Raw genomic sequence first — 20,421 nt, 5'->3', positions numbered from 1 at the left:
GGGGAAGTTAAATAAATAAATAAATCTTAAAAAAAAAAAATAAATAAATAAATAACATTATAGTTAACATCATTGGCATGTATCGAATTGAGTTTGTTTTCAGTATTTTTTTAACTGTAAAAACAATTCATGTCCATTGATGAAGTCTTCAAAAATAACAGACAAAAACTATTTTCCAGAGAACACTGTTGAAGGTACACTGTCTTTGTTTCCCTGCGCTACTATCATGAACACCACATCATGGGTTGGTTTAAACAACAGGAATTTATTGGCTCAGAGATTTGAGGCTAGAAGTTCCAAATCAAGGTGCCAGCAAGGCAAAGCTTTCTCACCAAGTCTGCAGCATTCTCGTGCTGGTAGGCAGTCATCTCTGGGGCTCTTTGACTTATATCCCTGTCTTATGTCACATGGTAATATCTTCTCCTTTCTCTTTCAGGTTTTGTTGACTTCTGATTTCCTGTTCCTCCCATGCCTTTCTCTAGCTATTTCTGAATTTCTTCCACTTATAAAGGTCTCCAGTAATTCAAATTAATACACAACCTCATTCAGTTGGACCATACCTTAACTAAAACTAACATCCTCAAGAAATTCTATTTACAATGGGCTCATATCCACAAGAATGAAGATTAATATTAAGAACATGCCAAATTAGTATATATAACTCAATCTAACACATATCAATTCTTTACTCATTCGACAGCCAATTTTCAGTACATATTATATAGTAGGCACTGCTTTACATGTGAATCCTGCCTTTCAGAATTAACATTCTAGGGTGTGCACCTTGTCTGTCTTCCATGAACATATACACATGTGCTTTTGAAAGGGGATCATGCTGTTTAAAAGTTGTCTCAATCTGATTTTTCTCTTAAAACATATATGCACTTCCTCCCATGCCACTGAACAGTATCATCTTTAATGGCTGCAGAATTATTTATGTGGATGGGCCATAGTTTATTTAACCAATCTCCTACAGTCTGGGCATTTTAATTTTTTCTTTTCTAATTCCTTTTTGTATTTGAAGTCCATAACATGCATACCTTGCTTCTCTTTGACAGTATAACTAATATGACCTTCACAAAACATGAAGACACAGACAGTGCTGCCTTTCTTCCTCATTCTCACACCCTTTGTGAGTGGAGATGAAAGTAAGTTCCATGTTCATTACCCCCAAGTGTTAGTTACCTGTACCATTGGATAGGAACATGAGCACATAACACAAGGTGGCTGTTTCCTCTGTAGCCACAGTACGGTAAATTTTTCTAAAATACCAATTAAAGAGAAACAAGAAACAGGCTGGTAGGTCTGCTTGAAGATTAAAATCATATGTTCATCTTTCCCCTCTAATGAAGGTTCTTTATATAAGCTATTATCTCCCACCAGAAATAACATCACTTAGAAAGGCTAGTTCAATTTGATTGTTTGGTTGATTAATTTTCTTTTTTTTTGAATGTAAGCTTGGTACTTATTCAACACCTGACAGAAAGCATGATCAGTTTTGCTAATTCCTAAGCCTGGAACATTTAATTATCCTATGAAATATTAGAGGGGTTTAGTAGAAAGATTAGGAAGGCTGACAATCCCTACTTTTCCTTCCCACATTTCCATGTCTTTCTCTCAGAATATTATCACATACCTGTAGCACTCTGTACAGAAATAAATGAAACCTTTCTGTGGGAAGAGAGGCATGGCAGGCTGAAAGAGCCCCAGGAGAGGAGGAAAGGAGAAAGACTCTGTGGCAGAGGCATATGAGTATCCAATTCTCCCATCTTGAGTAGCTTTGGCCAAGCTCCAGAGGAGTTTACAACATTGGCCGTGAGATAAGGTAAACTTTCAGTCCTAATATCTTGGAATACATAGCTAGGGCTGTGGATGTACTTAAAAAGCGTACAAGATGTACTTAAAACTGATTTATGAATTGTGCAAAGAATCTGTATGCTACCTCTAATGATAATGGAGTGGCTGGGTAGGTTTTTCTCGCAAAAACCATCATTGTGATGAAATTCATTTACTTTGTGAAATCAAATTCCACATTTGTATCCAGAATAATATTTCTCTACTATGTTTTGACTGACTCATAAGATATGCTAAGAGTGGCCCTAAAGCTAAATTAAATGAATATTTCATTTCTCCCTTTGGGCTTCTCCTGCCTACAACTATCCTGCTTGAGTCTGGGGTCTGGATTCCTAACAGCCTCCTGAGCCTTGCATTGTCTTTTACATGCTCCATATATCTCCTGACCCAATCAAGCTAAGTATATTCTATTCTTTTTTGTACTGCTGGCTCTACTTAGCTGGATTAATGAATCCGTTATTGTTAAATAGGTGCTAAAAGAGGATGTGTTCCAGGAATAAAAATCAAGAATCTTTTATATACCTAATATACATCATTCCCAGGACTGGCAGGGAAAGATGAGATTATTTTATCAATTGAGTAGAAAACCAGTGTTTCCTATGCTTTGGACTGGTTCCAATTCTCATAAACAGTTACATTGACTCAAACAAATTTTCAATTAAAATTTTGAACTCAGAAATAAGCAGTGATGCTGTATTTAGTAATCAGAATACCAAGGTTTCTTGATGAGTGTCTGTTAATGATTAGGTTATTGATATAGGATGGTCCTTCTGGAAGTCCTGATATAATCTTTGATAGGCACCCATCACTAATTCTCTTCATAACTCCTGATTTTAGGTGTACCCTTTTCCATTTTCTCAAGTCGTTTTCATAAGAGTGAGCAAACGGTCATTGGAAGACTTTCTGAAGATGTAATTCTCCCCTGCTCTTTTGAGAGTGGGCCCAAAGTAGTAATTCACTGGAAGATTCAAGATAGCCAAAATGTTCACATTTACTACAAAGACAGTGACCATTTGGAAAAACAAGATCCCAGATATGTGAACAGGACATCTCTCTTCCATAGTGAAATTCACAATGGGAATGCCTCTCTGTTGCTCAAACATTTAAAGCTTCAGGATGAAGGAATTTACATCTGCTATGTGGGAACAGATTCTGGAACAATCTCAAACAAGGTGGTACTAATGGTGGGAGGTAAGTATGTGTGAAAGGTCTTTATGAAACATACGATTGGGATCATTCCTTGTAATTCTGAATATGTCATTTTCTTATGAATATGCTATGGATTTCCTTCCAAGTTAATGCATATGATACACCTCAGTTTGTTTGTTTTTTAACGGATTGTGTCGCATCATATAGACATGTTGTAATTGACACATCCATTTCCCCATTGGTGAATGTTCAGGTATTTCCAGTGTTTTGCATTACAAATAATGATGTAATGAATATATTTATCATTATATTTCATATTGGAAAAGATCTAAAAAGTAATACATGTAGGATTTTAATGCACTACTGCTAATAGTAGCACACATTTATCTGTTCAGTTTTTTCAATGCAGAATATTATCAATCTTTAAAATTTTTGCCAATATGACAACTGGGAAATTTTGAGTTACTGATTTAAATTGCATTTTTGCTTTATATTAAATGAAAATTTTTATATTCTATGCTTTCCTCTTGTTTTTTTTTTTTTCCATTTCTTTCTTTCTCTGTCCCATTTAGTTGTTTCAGACTTTGACTCAGAAATCTAAGTTCATTTGAATTATGAGTGAACAGTGTCAATAGGCTCCAGGTCAGCATCAGAAGAATTCAGAGTGCTGCAGGAGCTCCTGTTTATAGACTCTGACACCCACATGTTGTTTGCTCAATGAAGACATTAGCTTTTTCTCAGCTATGTTTCTAGAGAGCTGAGATTACAAGTTTCTCTGCAGACAAGCATAACCCCCTCCCCCTTTTATAGGTAACTGCTTTATATGTTAAGTTTCTGCAATGTGTTTGCTTGTTTGATTGTTTTGGTTTTGTTTTCCTTTCAGTGAATGCTGAATTTTGTTCAAGCTTAACTTTTCATTTCATGGGTATTAAAATAAGAAGTATCCTGCATAGATGGCCTAAAAAGAAGTTAGAGCTTGCAATGAGATTTTCACGTGCCCTTTTTTCTTCCACATAGCTTTCCTCACACCAGCGATGAAGTACGAAAAGGTGGACAAATACAGCTTCTTAACATGCCATGTGTTAAATGTTTATCCTCGTTCAATTATCACATGGCAAGTGGATAATACACCTGTGTCCAAAAGCACTATGGATGAAATAGGGTATTTGCCTCCATTTTATAACAAAAGTATGCTGAATATTACAGGATCAAACTCATCATATGAGTGTGTTATTGAAAATTCATTGCTGAAGCAAATATGGACAGGGCGATGGACAATGGGAGGTAGGTTTAATAGGGCTTTTTCTGGATATAAGCACTATGCCAAAGATTGGGAGAGAATGGGGTTTGATTTACAAGGAAAAGAAAGAAAATGTTAGAAGATATCTAATGTCCAGTTAGAAGATGGAGACTGGAGTCCCAGGACTAATATTTACTGGCTCACTTCCCTTAAGCAAACATTTTTATTTCTAAACATTAGTTCCTCATTGAAAAAATGGTAATAATTCTCACCTTGCTAAGTGTTTGAGTGAATGAAAACACTTTGTGAAATGGGTAGTAGTAAAACCATTCAGGAATGCTACTATATTTCTTCATGGTTCATCCTTGAAACAGGTTTTCCTACTCATAATGTCATTTAAAAAGATCATTGAGGAAGGAGGAAGTACTTGACTCTTAGCAGGTAATGACTGCTTCCTGTTCTTTCAACTAAACAAGAACTGGCCCATTGCTATTATAATTACATTATGATTTCTGTTTAGTCTCTTAATCCTTACCCCATAAATTTTTTATTCAACACCTCTGTCATAACATGATCAGTTTTTAACCTGCTTTCCTCTTGTTTATTTGAACAAACCCAAACTCTGATCAACCTCTTTTGCTAATTAACTGTTTAAGTAAACATTAAGAAGAAAGTTAATTTGATATCTCCCTATTCAATTCCAAGGAAAATCAGTTTCTGTATTAGAAGCAAAGCAGAATTTTTATGTAAATCTTCTTTATGTGGTGAAGGCAGAGGTCAGTTATCCTTTTTGCCTTCTGTTTCTCAGGGTTTCATATTTTCAAAATGCTTAGCAAGAAAATATTGAAATCTTGTGTGGTTCACCTACCACCTTTACATCATTCACTGGCAATTGGAAATGACTCTGGTTGTTCAACTCTTTGTTCCATTAGAATTGTGGCAGTTATGCAGCAATGGAAATGTAGGAAAGAGTTGAAAAATGTTGATATTAAATTATAAATATTTTCTTAGAAAATCATGTTTATTCAAATGGAGTATCATGAAGCCCCAACAGTTCTTTAGGCTCAATACTGCTTGGTCTTTTGCCAAGTTTGATCTCTTCCAGACTGTGAACTTAAGAACTTGGACTCTTACTTATCTCTGGATCCACACCATTTAACACATACATGTAAAAATAAAACTAAACTGGGAAGGTAGCACAAAAAGGGAGTGTTTAATTCTGTTCAGTGTGGTTGGGCATATGTGAGGTTGTTACATAAGATATGATTAAGGAAATTGCATAAGGGAAGAGTTTTAAAAGATTAGTAGGCGATTTCAGGAGAATATAGGGTTTTGGATAAAAGATACAGTATGTACAAAAGTACAATGGAGTAGCATTGCCTGGTTTTGTGAAAGTATAAGGTGGTAGAGTGTCAAGAGAGAAGTCTGGAGAAGGAGTAAAAAACCAGATAAAGGCCTTCTATACCTTGCTAGGGAGGTTGAACTGGATGCAAGAGGTAGTGTGGAGCCAAAGGAGGTTTTGAACAATCAGAGACAGTGGATTTGCATTTTCAAAAGCTTTCTTTGACCATCCTCACCTCCTTTTTAGTTGACCTGGGTAAGTCCAACAAACTGGAGAGTAGGTGTTGCAACTCTGCTGAGGCTCAGGGCCCAGTTGGCACATGGACAGTCCAGAGATTAAGTCTTCTGAGCATACACCAACCCCAGTGCCAACCACAGTTTCAACCACCACACCAAGGAACCAAGAGAGTCTATAACTGCAAGCAGTAGAATCCCATCCATCAGCCATATGGGATCTAAGCTCCCTCTCAATTTAGAGGTGGAATGGGCATTGCCATCCCAGGGTCCTCAGGATGGAGGAATAAAATATGGATTAGAATAGACTTATTGGTATTCTACTATAGAATTATTGTGACTCTAGCAATGGAAGAAATTATATCATTGATGTGGAGATGGTGGCCACAGGACTTGCTGAAGGCAGGGAGAGTAAAAATGAGATGTGGTATGGGGCATTTTGGGGACTTGGAGTTGTCCTCAATGATATTTCAGAGACAGATGCAGGACATTATATATCCTGCCATAACCCACTGAATGGACTGGAGACAGTGTAAACTACTATGTAAACTATAATCCGTGTAGTGTAGCAGTGCTCCAAAATGTATTCATCAAATGCAATGAGTTTATCACACTAATGAAGGAAGTTGTTGATGTGGGAGGAGTGGGGGTTGAGGGAAGTGGGGTATAAGGGAACCTCTTATATTTCTTAATGTAACATTTTGTGTCATCTATGTATCTTTAAAAAAAAAAGCTTTCTTTGTCATCCAGTCCAGCAGGTGGATTGGAAAGTAGGGGATCCAGAACCAGGGTGACCAAACCATAGACGGTCCATAGAGGTCAGCTTACAGAAGTACAGAACAGAATGGGCAAGAGTAGGGCAGGGTCAGTGGAGGTAGGGGGAAGTTTGGGACAAAAACCCCCAGCAGAGTCCCTGCTCTGAAAAAGCTCATTCCACTGGAGGATTATGTGCTTACGGTTGGAAATACTCATATGTGCAGGAAAAGAAACTGTCCAGACAGATAAATAGGTAAGACCATAAAAATTATAGAGACCACTACGGGGTACAGAGAATGATAAGGAGAATCCTGGGTAACATCAGCATTTGAGGGGTCAACAGAAGAAGACTAAGGGGTTATAAAGGGTAGTATCCTTGAAGTATATTCGTATACTAACTTTGATGGCAAAATTGAAAATAGAGTAGGCCTTTTTCTTTTAAGAAATTTCACAGCATAAATGTCTAATTGCTTTTCAAAAAGGTGTATCTAAAATGTTTCACAACCATGCAAGGTGTTAGTGGTGGGGAGATGTATGGGAGCCCTGTATGAAGTTACACATGCTTGTTTCGTAAATTCACAAATTTTACTATATATTTATTGCTTATATATATTTGTGTATGAATGATATACTTCAATACAATTTTATTTAAAATTTTTTAAAAAGTTGTTTCCAAAGAAATCAGTATCGTAGTCTTTGTTTCATGTTTGAAGTGTAACTCGGAAACTTCATTTGAATTTATCTTCACTGATGTCTCCTTTTCTATCCTGTCATTAGATCACCTTCAAAAAAGGCAAAGTCAAGAGGTTTCATTGTCATGTCACCATGGAAGCAATTTTTATCTGCCAAATCAAGACTTCATAGTCACTTGGTCCAGAGTAGAAAATGGGACTTCCTCAGTACTGGCTTCCTTTCTGAGCATTTCAAGAAACACAATTATCAATGAGCCACGATTCTCATGGAGCAAAGAGCTGATAAACCAGAGTGATTTCTCTTCAACTTTGTCGGATCTTAATCTTTCAGACAATGGGGAATATATATGCAATATTTCTTCAGGCAACTATACTTTCCTCACTGTGCAAACACTGAATGTAGGTAAGCTGCAAGTAGGATTGAATAATGGCTTTCGGCTATAGCAGAAGAGATTTGTGAATGACAAATGGGAAAATTCAGTTGGCACTTAAAAAATACCAAATATTAGTGCTTTTCACAGGATTACTTCTCATCAAATGGTCAACAGCCCTCCCTCCTTCATTCACATAAAAATGCTATATTGAAAAAATAAGTTAATCTCTGAGGATTTTTATCAGGGTTTCAGGGCTTCAGACATGAAGAGGAAATCTTGATGCCTCTGTGGGATAACTCCTGCTGGCTCACCAGTTTGCGTAACACATGCCTCAGGGTCTGTGGTTTGGGAGTTGAGGCCCTATGCACAGTAGGAGTTAGAACTTCAGGATCTTGCTGGAGGCTGGGGAAACATGGCACTGTTTGAGAACCTGGTGGAAATAGTCACCACAAGACATTTTAAGCACAAAGAATATGCCTGATTCAGCACTTTAAAAAAAAAAATCTCTATTGGTAGTTAACTGCCAAAATTTATTTAAAATATTTCTACTCTACTAACCATTACTTCGTAGAATGCATTCTCATGAAAGTGCCTTTCTAGAAATTAGGGAGGGCCAGTTGGACTCCCTACTCTGAAGCCATCACCTTGACATCTTGGGAGACCATCATGGGACCATCATGGAAGTCAGTGGAACTTCTAAAATACGTTTTACAAATATTTTAAGCATTCTAGTTGAGGAAGTAAGAGGCATAAGAGATTTGAAGTTTTGTGATTCGATGTAGTGAGATTTGGAGATAAGAGGATGGAGTTGCCTTTAGGTTATGTGGTCTTTAAATATTGTAGATAGAAGCTTCTAGCCTCTCAACAGTAACATTCCCTTTGCAGAGCTGCCACTTTGAGAGTCCATAACGCCAAAATGAGGATACATTTGGCACTCTTACTTTGGAGAAAAAATAAGAGTAAGTTTTATGTAAAATACAGTTAGGCCTGCTCTATATTTTTATTTTATTTATTTTTTAATGTATTTTAATTTTTTAAGAAGATACTTAGATTACATAAATGTTACATAAAAAATATAGGCAATTCCCATATGGCCCACTCCCTACCCCGTCTACATTTTCTCACATCAACAACATCCTTCATTAGTGTGGTACGTTTGCCACAATTGATGAACATACCTTGGAGCATTGCCACTAAATGTGGATTATAGTTTACATTGTAGTTTACTTTCATTCTACTCATTGTAGTTTATACTCTCTCCAGCACAATTTTGTAAGTTATAGCAAGATATATAATGGCCTGTATATGTCACTGAAATATCATTCAGGACAATTCCAAAGTCCCGAAAATGCCCCCATATTATAATTGTTTTTCCCTCTTCCTCTCCTCATAATCTCCAGTGGCTGCTGCCTCCACATCAGTGATATAAGTTCTTCCATTGCTAGAATCACAATAAGTCTATAGTAGAATACCAGTAAGTCTACTGTAGTCTTTTGATCATTCCCCAATCCTGAGGATTCTGGAATCCCCCCTGTCTGACACACAGCAATGATGATCCTCCCTGCCACAGTGTAACACTTCTGTGATCCAAACCTTCTTCAAAGTTGAAGCCAACAAATTAACCAGATATATTCAATAGGAAGATGATATAATAATGATGGTTTTAAAAATAATGAAAATACCAAAATATTTTTTAAGTTTGAAATAATGAAAAAAAAATTGAAAAATTTAACATTATGTCTTTCCTCACTATAAGATCTGCTGTCTTGTATGTACAGTGACATTTCTTCCATTTATTCCCATAGTGTCTTATTTTTTTCATTTTGTCTTCAAAGAAGCTTTAAGTTACAGAAAAGTCTTGTACAGAATATAGGTGATACCCATATACCCAATATCTTCTACCTTTTCCCTTTTCTCTATTAATAACATTTTACATGATTATGGTACATTTGTTACAATTGATGTACAAATCTTGAAACATTGCTACTCACTATGGTCAATGATTTACATGGTGGTTTGCATTTTGGACCAAGCACTTTTTGATTTTAATGAAGTTTGATGTGGTCTGTATCCATCCTTGCAAGAACATATAACAATTCCATTGCCCCAAAAATATCCATGTTCCATCTATTCTATTCCTCCCTCCCTCTCCCCTCGGATCTGCAGTCCCAATGTAGTTTCAACCCCATTCCTGTAAATCCTCTGAGTTCACCTACTCCCTCCCACAACCCTCCCCACAATTCCATGGACAGTCTAACCCACACTCTACCCAACTCCCCTTACAGACCAGCACCTCCTAATCCAATAGGATCACTGAATTACTGTTATGCCCATCCACTGCACCACTACACCCTTCCACCTTATCATGGATTTTGCTCATAAGGGCATTGACTTGTAACCTTTTTCTCACTTTCTGTCTCCTGTAAATCTATCTTCCAGACTCTAGCTCTGTGAGCCTGCTCAATTTGCTAAATTCATATCAATAAAATCAGGTAATATTTGTCCTAGAGTGCCTGGCTAGCTTCACTTAACATAAGGTCTTCAAGATTCAGCCATGTTTCCCAAGTGTTAATACTGCATTCCTTCTTACAGCTGAGTAAAATTCCATTGTACATATGTACCACAATTTGTTTATCCATTCATCTGTTGATGGACATTTAGGTTGCTTCTAACTTTTGGCAATAATGAATAATGCTGCTATGACCATTGGTGTGCATATACCTGTTCATGTCCCTGCTTCCAGTTCTTCTGGTATGTGCCCAGTGGTGAGATTGCTGGATTGTATGGCAATTCTATACTTAGCTTCCCGAGGGACCACCAAACTGTCTTCCACAATGGATGGACCATTCTATATTCCCAACAGCACTGGAAAAGGCTTCTCTTTCCTCCACATTCTCTCCAACACTTCTAGGCCTTTATGTTTTTAATAGCCACCAGTCCAATGGGTGTAAGATGATTCTCACTGTAGTTTCGATTTGCATTTCCCTAATGGCTAGAGATGTTGAGCATCTTTTCATGTGCTTTTTAGGTATTTGTATTTCTTCTTTGGAGAATTGTCTATTTAAATCTCTTGCCCATTTTTAAAATGGGTTGTCTTTACTTTTAAAGTGTAGGATTTCTTTAAATGCTGGATACTAAGGCCTAATCAGATATATGATTATCAAATATTTTCTTCCATTGAGTAAGCTGCCTTTTCACGTTCTTGACAAATTCCTTTGAAGAGCAAAAGTTTTTACTTTTGAAAAGGTCCCATTTATCTATTTTTTCTTTTGTTGCTCATGCTTTCAGTGTGAAGTTCATGAAACCATTTCCTAATACAAAATCCTGTATATGCTTTCCTATGTTATCTTCTAGCAGCTTTATGGTCTTGGCTCTTATATTTATATCTTTATCCATTTTGAGTTAATTTGTGTATAAGGTGTGAGATGGTATTCCCTCTCATTCTTTTGGATATGGATATCCAGTTCTCCAAGAACCATTTGTTTAAAAGGCCATTCTCTCCCAGTTGAATGGCGTGGTGGCCTTGTCAAATATCAGGTGATTGTGTATGTGGGGCTCTATATCAGAACTTCCAACTCAGTTCCCTTAGTCAGTATGTCTACCCTTATGCCAATACCATTGTATTTTGACCACTGTAGATTTGTAGTATGTTTTAAAGTCAGGTAGTGTGATTCCTCTGATTTCATTTTTCTTTTTCAATATATCTTTGGCTTTTTGGGGGCTCCTTGCCCTTCCAAATAAATTTCATAGTTAGCTTTTCCAATTCAGTAAAAAATTTTGTGGTAATTATTATTGGAATTGCATTAAATCTGTAAATCAGTTTGGGTGGGATAGACATCTTTATGATATTTAGTCTTCCTATCCATGAACAGGGACTATTCTTTCATTTATTTCAGTCTTTGATTTCTTTAAACAGTGTTGTGTAGTTTTCTGCATATAAGTCATTTACATCTTTACTTAAATTTATTCCTAGGTATTTTATTCTTTTAGCTGCTATTGTAAATGGGATTTTTTTCTTGATTCCCTCCTCAGATTACTTATTATTGGTATACAGAAATGCTATTGATTTTTGCATATTGATCTTTTTTAAAAATATGTATTATTTTTTCCCTCCCCTTCCCCTTTCCATTCATTCCCTTCCTCCTCACCCTGAACTGCTGTTTTTGCTGTCTGTGTCCATTAACTGTGTGATCTTCTGTGTCTATTTCTCTTTTTGTTTTCCCATTTTTCTCTCCTTTAGGATTCACCAGGATTCAATCCTGAGGACCTCTGATTTGGAGAGAGGTTCCCTGTCACCTGCTTCACCTCAATTCCTGGCCTCTGCTGCCCTTCACCTCAGTTCCCAGTCTCTGCTGTGTTTCACCTTGACTATCCCCTTCTTCTTTCTTTTGTTATGTCATCATCTTGCTGTGTAACTCACTTGCACAGGCACTCAGCTCACCTGTGGACATATTTTCTCTTTTTCTTTTTTACCAGGAGGTCCCAGGGATCGAGCTTGGGTCCTCCCATACGGTAGACAAAAGCCCTATCACTTGAGCTACATCTGCTTCCCCACACTGATTTTATAACCAGCTACTTTACTGAACTCATTTATAAACTCTAGAAGCTTTGTTGTATATTTCTCTGGGCTTTCTATGTATATGATCATGCCATCTGCAAATAGTGAAAATTTTACTTCTTCTTTTCAAATTTAGCTGCCTTTTATATCTTTTTCTTGTCCAAGTGCTTAAGCACATACTTCTAACAATGTTAAATAAGATCCATGAAAGTGGACATCCTTGTCTTGTTCAAGATCTTAGAGGGAAAGCTTTTTGGATTTCACCATTGAATATGATATTAGCTGTGTAACCCTTTATCACATTGAGGAAGTTTCCTTCTCTTCCTATCTTTTGAAGTGTTTTTATCAATAAAGGGTCCTATACTTTGTCAAACGCTTTTTCTGCATCTATAGAGATGATCATGTGATTTTTTTTTCGATCTGTTTATGTGGTGTATTACATTGATTGATTTTGTTATGTGGAACCATCTTTGCATACCAGGGATGAAACCCACTTGGACATAATTTGCTAATTTCTAAGGAAATCCTCGCTCGTAGGGGTTGGGGGAATACCTGCCCACACCTCCCCCCTAGAAAGTGGCCTATAGCAGGAGCCAGCCCTGCAGGGCATAGCACAGGACAAGCAGTCCTGGCACCTTAGACATCATCCTTTGAAGGAAACTGATGGTTTTCTACTCTGAATTGCAAGTTTCTACTTGCTGCCTTACGCAAGAGGTCCTACAACCTTCTGAAAGGAAGCCCAGATTGGGGGGCTTATGCTTCTTAGGGCCTAGATCTCTTCAGTAAATCTGCCCTGAACTGAGTGTTACTCAATCAAGACATGACTTTGGGACAATCACTTTGCAGATGGATAGCTGAGGGTGACTGATAAACTGGGAAGAAGCTATATTTTTGTACACTTTTCTTCAGGAGGAAAAAAGATGCATTTGAAACACTTTAGACAGTTCCCTTAACATTGCCACTTAATCTCTTCCTCTTTATGTGTGTGTAGAGTTTAAGAATGATATAATATGTATAAAGATTGTTTTATTGATTACAAAACATTTATTTTATTAAGAGTATGTTAATAAAAATTGACATTTATTACATATATAGTTATTCATTTTAAAGAGATAAAAGTAACCTATAAACATTTTTTTTCTGAATTGGTCTTTGAACTCTGAAGCTTGTTCCCTGCTCTTTGGCAGAACATACATAGACCACAGGATTTGCAGGAGTTAGGTTTTGGTAACTCGAGGTCTCCAAGTTTCTGCCTTCTTGGGGTCCCCACTTCCTTTAATACTAATTACAACCATTTTAGCCCGGGCCCAGATGTTGGAGAAAGGTCAGTCTCCTCCAAGTATTCCTGAGGAGTTCCAGGAGCTATCTATCATCCCAGGGGTCACCTCCTACTTGGCTCCTCTCATCACCTCTGAACTTCTAATCTCTGTTTCTCCTAGAGACTTTCCTCTCCACACCAAATGTGAACTGCATCTTCCCTTCACCCCCCACAAACCACACTGGGCTAAGACTAGTTTGTAGTCATTATAATTCCTGTGTAAAAAAAAGAAAAGTATTTGTTTCCTTGTCACAATATAAAAAATTAGAAACTTAAAGTACATCATAGACTCATTGCCTCTCAAAATTTCTGACTCCATTCTCTCTCCTACCTCCCAGAAACCCCGAATCAGTAAACATTACAGTGTCTCCAGGTCTCCTATAAAAAAGACATGGAGACAGAGATATATTTTTGCTCATGACAAATTTTCCCAACCAGACTGTGCTCTTGGCCTTATCTTTAATGGGTCTTTTCATTATGCAAAGTGTTTTCACTAATACTAATTCTGGCTCCTGCCTGAATGCAAAAATAACTAGTTTTGAAAATAGTAAACATACTCCACCCATCCACCCAACACTTTTCCTTTTCTCTTTTGGTTATGTTTCTTACATAGACTTTGTTTGTTTTATTTAGAACCAATGCAAAAAACATATTGGGAAATCATTTGTGTGATTTTGCTGCTACTGGTGGTATTTTACGGAGCCCATAAATGGAGAAAAGGCAGCAATTCCAGCAGAGGTAATATCTCATGGAGTCTTTGGGTTCTATCCTTGGGTGTTCAGGTGGAAGTGTAGTAAAAGTAACTTGAAAATAAACAACTATACTGCTGTTGAGCGTGCAAATAGATCTGAATTTTCTAGAGAGTCATTCACAAAATTTGTCAAAAATCCTTTAAAATTCTCCTACATTTCCATACAACTATTCTAATTTATAGGAATATATTCTGAGTTAATTATCAAAGGCACAAGAAGCTTATATACAAGCAAATTCATTGCAGCACATTGCCATTTTTCCAGTGCTCCTTCTATTTTCAATAAATAATACTGAAATTAATTGAAAATCCTGTGATTTTTTTTTAATTAAAAAGGAGAAAAGAAAATTTGGCACTAAAATAAGAAACAGGATAACCCCAATAATCTTTCGTTAAAACATAGTTAGAAAGAAATAAGCCAAAGCCTTAAAAATGGTCACCTTTGGAATGATTAGACTACAAATGCCCTCACCCCCCTCCTCACCTAGATATTTCCCTAAGTCCCTAGGCTACTTACTACTTCCACCCCTGGGCTCTGTTTACTCTTGGTCTGACTTTAGTCTGTAGTTGGCGCTGTTCAAAAGTGCATTGTCTTTATGAGCCATTTTATTTTAATCCTAGTTAATTATTTTTTCAAGTTCTCAGTTTTCTGTAATAAACCTGCATTGCTAATAGTAACTTAAAATGATATATTAAGATGCCCTGTATATTAAAATGATGTATTAAGATTGATATATTAAGTAATTTAAATAGAAATATTACTAGTGGCAGAGGCAAGCTTAGGCCCTGAGAAGCTCTGCTTTATTCCATCATACTCCTGAAAAGGCTCTGTGTTTCCTGAGAGGTTGCGATAGCGCCCAGTTACCTTTGTTCCGCTACTTGATAGTTCCTGATTGCCCTGACTGAATTTAGGAGATTTGGTCATGGTGGAAATCATTACTGAAGGAAAAGGTTTAGGGGTGACAGCAAGTGTTTCACCAATTCTAGCTCTATTATTGCTTTATAGAAGCTAGTCTGCTTACTTGTTACTCCTATCCCATAGCTGGCCAGAAGCTGGAAGAGATGGTAGGTCACAGTCTGCCTTGTTCCCCCAAATGCAACCCCTAACCTGTGATTTAATTAGGTTCACATTCTGGGGAGGATCTACCTATTGCTCAAAAACATCAGTTTAGTTTCTATATTGGAAATATGCGTAAGTCAGTTACCAACAGAAAATACATGGCACACTCTAGATTGTACAAAGGAGAACACAAAGGATGGTGCATTTCCCCAGATCTAGTAGCACCTGATTCATTACTACATCTAGACCTGCAGGAACAAGGAGAGGAGGCCGTTCCCCAAAGCCAGAGAAATATATGTAACATCAGCTGCCTTGAAAGAAGCAGTGAACTTCATTTGAGGGACACGGCCAACCCAACGTGACCTTACAGGAAAGGAGCTGGGGGAGTAAATACCTGATCACACTGCCCTCTTCCTAATCACCAACCCAACAAAGCCAGCAGGAACAGCTGCCCTGCTAATGGAGGCCCTCCAGGTCAGCCTTGCAAGGCACAGAGCAGGATGGATATTGGTTCTGAAGGAGAAGCCTTCCGAGGATATTGGCAAAAACCATATTATGATACACTCTATTAAAAAAAAAAACATCGGTCTTCAGTTCTGTAGTTAGTTGGGCTGAAAACGTATTTGAAGATGTTCTTCTAAAAGCCACAAAACCTTGCCTACCTTCAGGCCCTTGGTTGACATTTCATATAACTAAGGTTCATATATTTTGCTTTTAATTTCCATTTTCATTACTGTTTTCTAAATGCCCTTTGTCTACGATTTGCATAGAAGGACCAGATTTTATCAATGCCCAGAGGGAAGGCCTTCTTTGAGAAACTAAATTATATTGCTTGTGCTTAGACACTACTCTTGACACCTTCTTGGCCATAACTTGTTAGCAGATGATAGGAACTGGGCCAGCAATCTTAAAGAGCCAGAAATTGCCTTTGTCACCTTTGTCAGCTCTAAGAAGTTACTGCTGTTTGATTTTGATGATGTGTTTCTACACAGAACACATGAAAGGGGAGTAACTTAGGTGATTTTAAGAACATAATTATATTGAGTTAGGAATAAGGGGGAACTTGGATTTTTATAATGAGGTGGGTTTTTTTTTTTTAAGTTTCTTCTCTTTTATCCTATAGGAAGGAGGAGTGGTTTCTCTACTGATGAACGTGATGAACGTGAAAGAAATGCTGCTAGTGCGTTAGAAAACATGGTAAGACATTCCGTTATCAAACCATTTCTGGTATAAGAGTACTGCTGTAAAAAGGTAACTGAAGTTTGGACTGAATCACATATCATCACGCAAGTCTTTTATAGTGGGGAAAAAGGCAGGAAGGATTACAGTAGAACAGAGGGGGATAAATGTAATTTCCCACTGTCTATCATTAAATAGGCTATATTTGCTTAAATAAATGGCTGCCCTTCACATCTCCTGTTGTTATTTGTAGAGAAGATCTCAAGTGAGACTGTGCATATGAGGGTGTTACAATATACTTATTTTCTGATGGAAACATAGAATTGTGTAGAAGTGGATCTAGATACAGATAAAATGGAGAAAACCAATTTCTGTCTCAACTCAGACATACTGCCCTTCACACTTCTGCAGCAAGCTTTGGTTCCTTGGAGACTTATAATTCACTTTACAAATTATAGATTCATTGTATCATTTTCTTTTGCTTCCTTTTATCATTTGTGAGTCCCCTTTATCAGAACAGGAGTAAGGACAAGGAGTGGGGTAAAACTTGTTTTTCCAGCTGCTAAAAACTCAGAAAGCTCTGACAGGGAGAATAAAATTAGCTGATAAGACCCAGACTTCATAGCTACTTATATCATACCTAGCTCATTTGATTATAGAAGGAAACAATTGCTTAAAGCTCCCATCTCTAAAAATACTACCCTCATTAACTACTTAATATTAAGGGTGGTTACTGACTTGAACAACAGACATTTACAGTCAGTTTTTCTTGATTCTAGCCTCTTCAGAATATGGACCAGAACAGAGAATGAAGACAGGACAGTGAGAGCACATGACAAGCATCCTTCACTGTTACTCCAGGCAATGTCGCATCAAGACCTGATGGTTTCACCATTGCCAAGATGTATAACCATTCTGCTTTCCAGCGTCATTGACACATTCACATATTGAGACTTGGGCACCATTCACTGATACACCCACCCACATCAAAATGATCAATGCCTGTAAGTTAAGGATTCCAACTCAAGGAAGAAAAGAATTCTCTTATCATTACTTTCCTGTTGCAATCAGCCCAGTAGGCTGAAGGAGAATCCCAAGAGCTGATTCATAAATGAATCAACTGATGGGAAAGAGCAGGTGGAGGTACAAGTCACCATAGTGAGAAGGTGATAAATCAGGTCTGGAAATTGATGCGATTGCTTAATTATTGCACACTAGTTTTATATGACTAGATATCAGCTTAACCACCTAGATTTACTAGGGTGGGCCTCTAGGGTCCCCAAAGAGCACCCATGCCCATATCTCTAAGACTACCTAGGGTGAAATGCCCTATAAAGTATAAAATTTCAATCTGCTTAGAATGTCTGCAGTTGGGTTATATCTGCCAGACTAGGCTTCTCTGAGTGACCCCAACCATGAAGACAGTTTGCTTGCTTCTTCCAACTTTGTTGACAATTATCTAAATCAGCCTATTAATAAATTTATGTTTCCATGTAGATTTTTTCTGGAAGGAGTGAATGGAAATTTCAGCTGACCTGATGCTCTGTACCCCTTAATTTTTATCAACAATTTATAAGAAAATAGTCATTTGTTAATTCCTGTGAATTTGTCAATGCCCCAGGCTTTTAGTAACTGATTTAACCAATCAACTTTTTGACCCCATAATCCAGAGAAAGTAAACTCTGATTTGTGGTGATTCCACCCAAATAATGCCACCTGCTAAAATTTCCTCTGAGCTGTCATCTGGCCTCATTTTACAACTCCATACAATGTATATAGTTTTATTGACTTTACTATTTATGAATATCTCTCATAACGATATAACCCATGTTACAGATGGAAGTAATAGCAACCCTTAATTTAATATAATATAGTTAAAGTACTAAGGACTCTATAGTGAAGAAAAATTCTGAGATGAAGTTTGTCTAACATGCTGGCTTTCTAGTAATCTTTGTTAGATTAGAAAAAACATGGACCTCAAACAGTGAATTTAAAACTTAATCCTACCCTCTGGTTTCTTGGACTTACCCTGGCCAGCTGACAGGGAGGTGAAGAAGGTCAACCACCACACCAGGGAACCAAGAGTGCCTACAGCTGCAAGCAGGAGAATTGCATCCATCATCCATGTGGAATTTAAGCCCCCTCTTGATGTAGCAGGGAACTGGACAAAACCATCCCAGGGTCCACAGGATGGAGGAATAGAGTATGGATTAGAGTGGACTTACTGGTGTTCTGCTGGGGAACTATTGTGATTTGTAAGGGAAGAAATTGTAGTTGTGATGTGGAAAGGGTGGCCACCGTGGCTGCTGATGGTAGGGAGATGGAAGAAGAGATACAGTGTGGGGGAATTTTCAGGATTTGGAGTTGTCCTAGGTGGTGCTGCAGGGATGGATGCTGGATGTTGTGTGTCCTGTCATGGCCCACTAGGTGGACTGGGGCAGAATGTGGACTACAATGTGGACCATTGTCCATGTGCTGCAGCGGTGCGCCAGAATGTAATCGCCAGGTGCAGTGGATGTGCCACAATGATGGAAGAGGTTGTTGATGTGGGAGGAGTGGGGTGGGGGGTGGGGTGGGGGGGTGGGGAGTATATATATATGGGGACCTCATATTTTTTTAATGTAACATTTAAAAGAAAATAAAGAAGAAGAAAAAATTAACTCAATTTTTTAAAAACACACTTTTAAGAAGAAATAACTTGTTTTTGTAGCTTCCTACAAGATCTTTCTGCATTTGTTGTGCTTGCTCTGGTCTATAGATAAGCTGACAAGATCTCAAGCTGACAAATGATCATCTCTTTTTACTTTTATAAGAATTATGTTTTCCTTTTTGTAAAAATCAGGTCTGATAGATACATTATTAAACATATCAGTTCTTTTATAAGAGGCAATGCAACTTTAATAATCAGTCTCAAAAATGGAATTATATTTTCAAGTTGAAGTTTGCTGATACTCTGATTTTTATTGAATGTGTGGGTGGGAGTGGGGGTTGTGGGGAGGCAGGAACAATAGCATTCAGACTTTAGTATTGGCAATCTGGCAGTAGCAAATTTTTAAGAAAATATTTAGGGCTAAGAGATGTTTTCTGTGTTATACATATTGGCTTATTAAAGCATAATTTCAAATTTATTTTTTAGAGTTTTTAAAAAATGATTCTCATTTGGTGCTGGGGTTGGTGTATGCCCAGGAGACTTGAATCTCTGGACTGCCTATGTGCTGGCTGGGCCTGAACCTCAGCAGTGTTGCAACACTTACTCCAGTTTGTTGGACTTACCCAGGTCAGCTAACAAGGAGGTGAGGATGGTCAACCCCCACACCAAGGAAGGAGAATTCCATCCATCAGCCATATGAGGTCTAAGCCCCCTCTCGATTTAGAGGTGGAGTGGGCATTGCCATTCCAGGGTCCCCAGGGTGGAGGAATAAAATATGGATTAGAGTGGACTTACTGGTATTCTCCTATAGAATTATTGTGACTCTAGCAATGGAAGAAATTATATCATTGATGTGGAAACAGTGGCTAAGGGAGTTGCTGAAGGCAGGGCGAGGGGAAAAAAAGTGTGATATGGGGGCATGTTTGGGACTTGGAGTTGTCCTGAATGATGTTGCACAGACAGATGCAGAACATTATATATCCTGCCATAACCCCCTGAATGGCCTGGGAGTGAGTGTAAACTACAATGTAAACTACAATCCATGCTGTGTAGCAATGCTCCAAAATGTATTCATCAATTGCAAGGAATGTACAACACTAATGAAAGAAGTTGTTGGTGTGGGAAAAGTGGGGGGTGTGGGGAGTGGGGCATATGGGAACCTCCTATATATATGTATTTTTTAAAGATTTATTTATTTATTTTTATTTCTCTCCCCTTCCCCTCCACCACCATTGTCTGCTCTCTGTGTCCATTCGCCGTGAGTG

The 20,421-nt window shown here is 37.7% G+C and overlaps 1 protein-coding gene across 1 annotated transcript; it reads left to right on the top strand.

Moving 5' to 3' along the window:
* Window positions 1-1,062: 1,062 nt before the first annotated feature.
* On the top strand, window positions 1,063-19,038 carry HHLA2 (HHLA2 member of B7 family). The gene is made up of 7 exons (XM_012524193.3): window positions 1,063-1,148; window positions 2,692-3,045; window positions 4,021-4,287; window positions 7,352-7,669; window positions 14,150-14,254; window positions 16,451-16,524; window positions 17,286-19,038. Exons 1-7 carry the CDS (start codon window positions 1,085-1,087, stop codon window positions 17,316-17,318), a joined length of 1,215 nt encoding a protein of 404 aa, XP_012379647.1. The 5' UTR covers window positions 1,063-1,084; the 3' UTR covers window positions 17,319-19,038.
* The last annotated feature ends 1,383 nt before the right edge of the window (window positions 19,039-20,421 follow it).

The sequence above is a fragment of the Dasypus novemcinctus genome, chromosome 4 (assembly GCF_030445035.2).
Source record: "Dasypus novemcinctus isolate mDasNov1 chromosome 4, mDasNov1.1.hap2, whole genome shotgun sequence".
NCBI lineage: Eukaryota > Metazoa > Chordata > Mammalia > Cingulata > Dasypodidae > Dasypus > Dasypus novemcinctus.
Note: the sequence above shows the minus strand (reverse complement) of the source record. Positions and strands in the feature narration are given on the sequence as shown.

Bases quoted from the DNA above. Each gene is read 5' to 3' on its own strand.
- HHLA2 (XM_012524193.3), top strand. From the start codon at position 1,085: ATGAAGACACAGACAGTGCTGCCTTTCTTCCTCATTCTCACACCCTTT. The intron at 3,046-4,020 runs GTAAGTATGTGT...TCTTCCACATAG, and splicing joins GGTGGTACTAATGGTGGGAG to CTTTCCTCACACCAGCGATG. The intron at 16,525-17,285 runs GTAAGACATTCC...TCTTGATTCTAG, and splicing joins CTAGTGCGTTAGAAAACATG to CCTCTTCAGAATATGGACCA.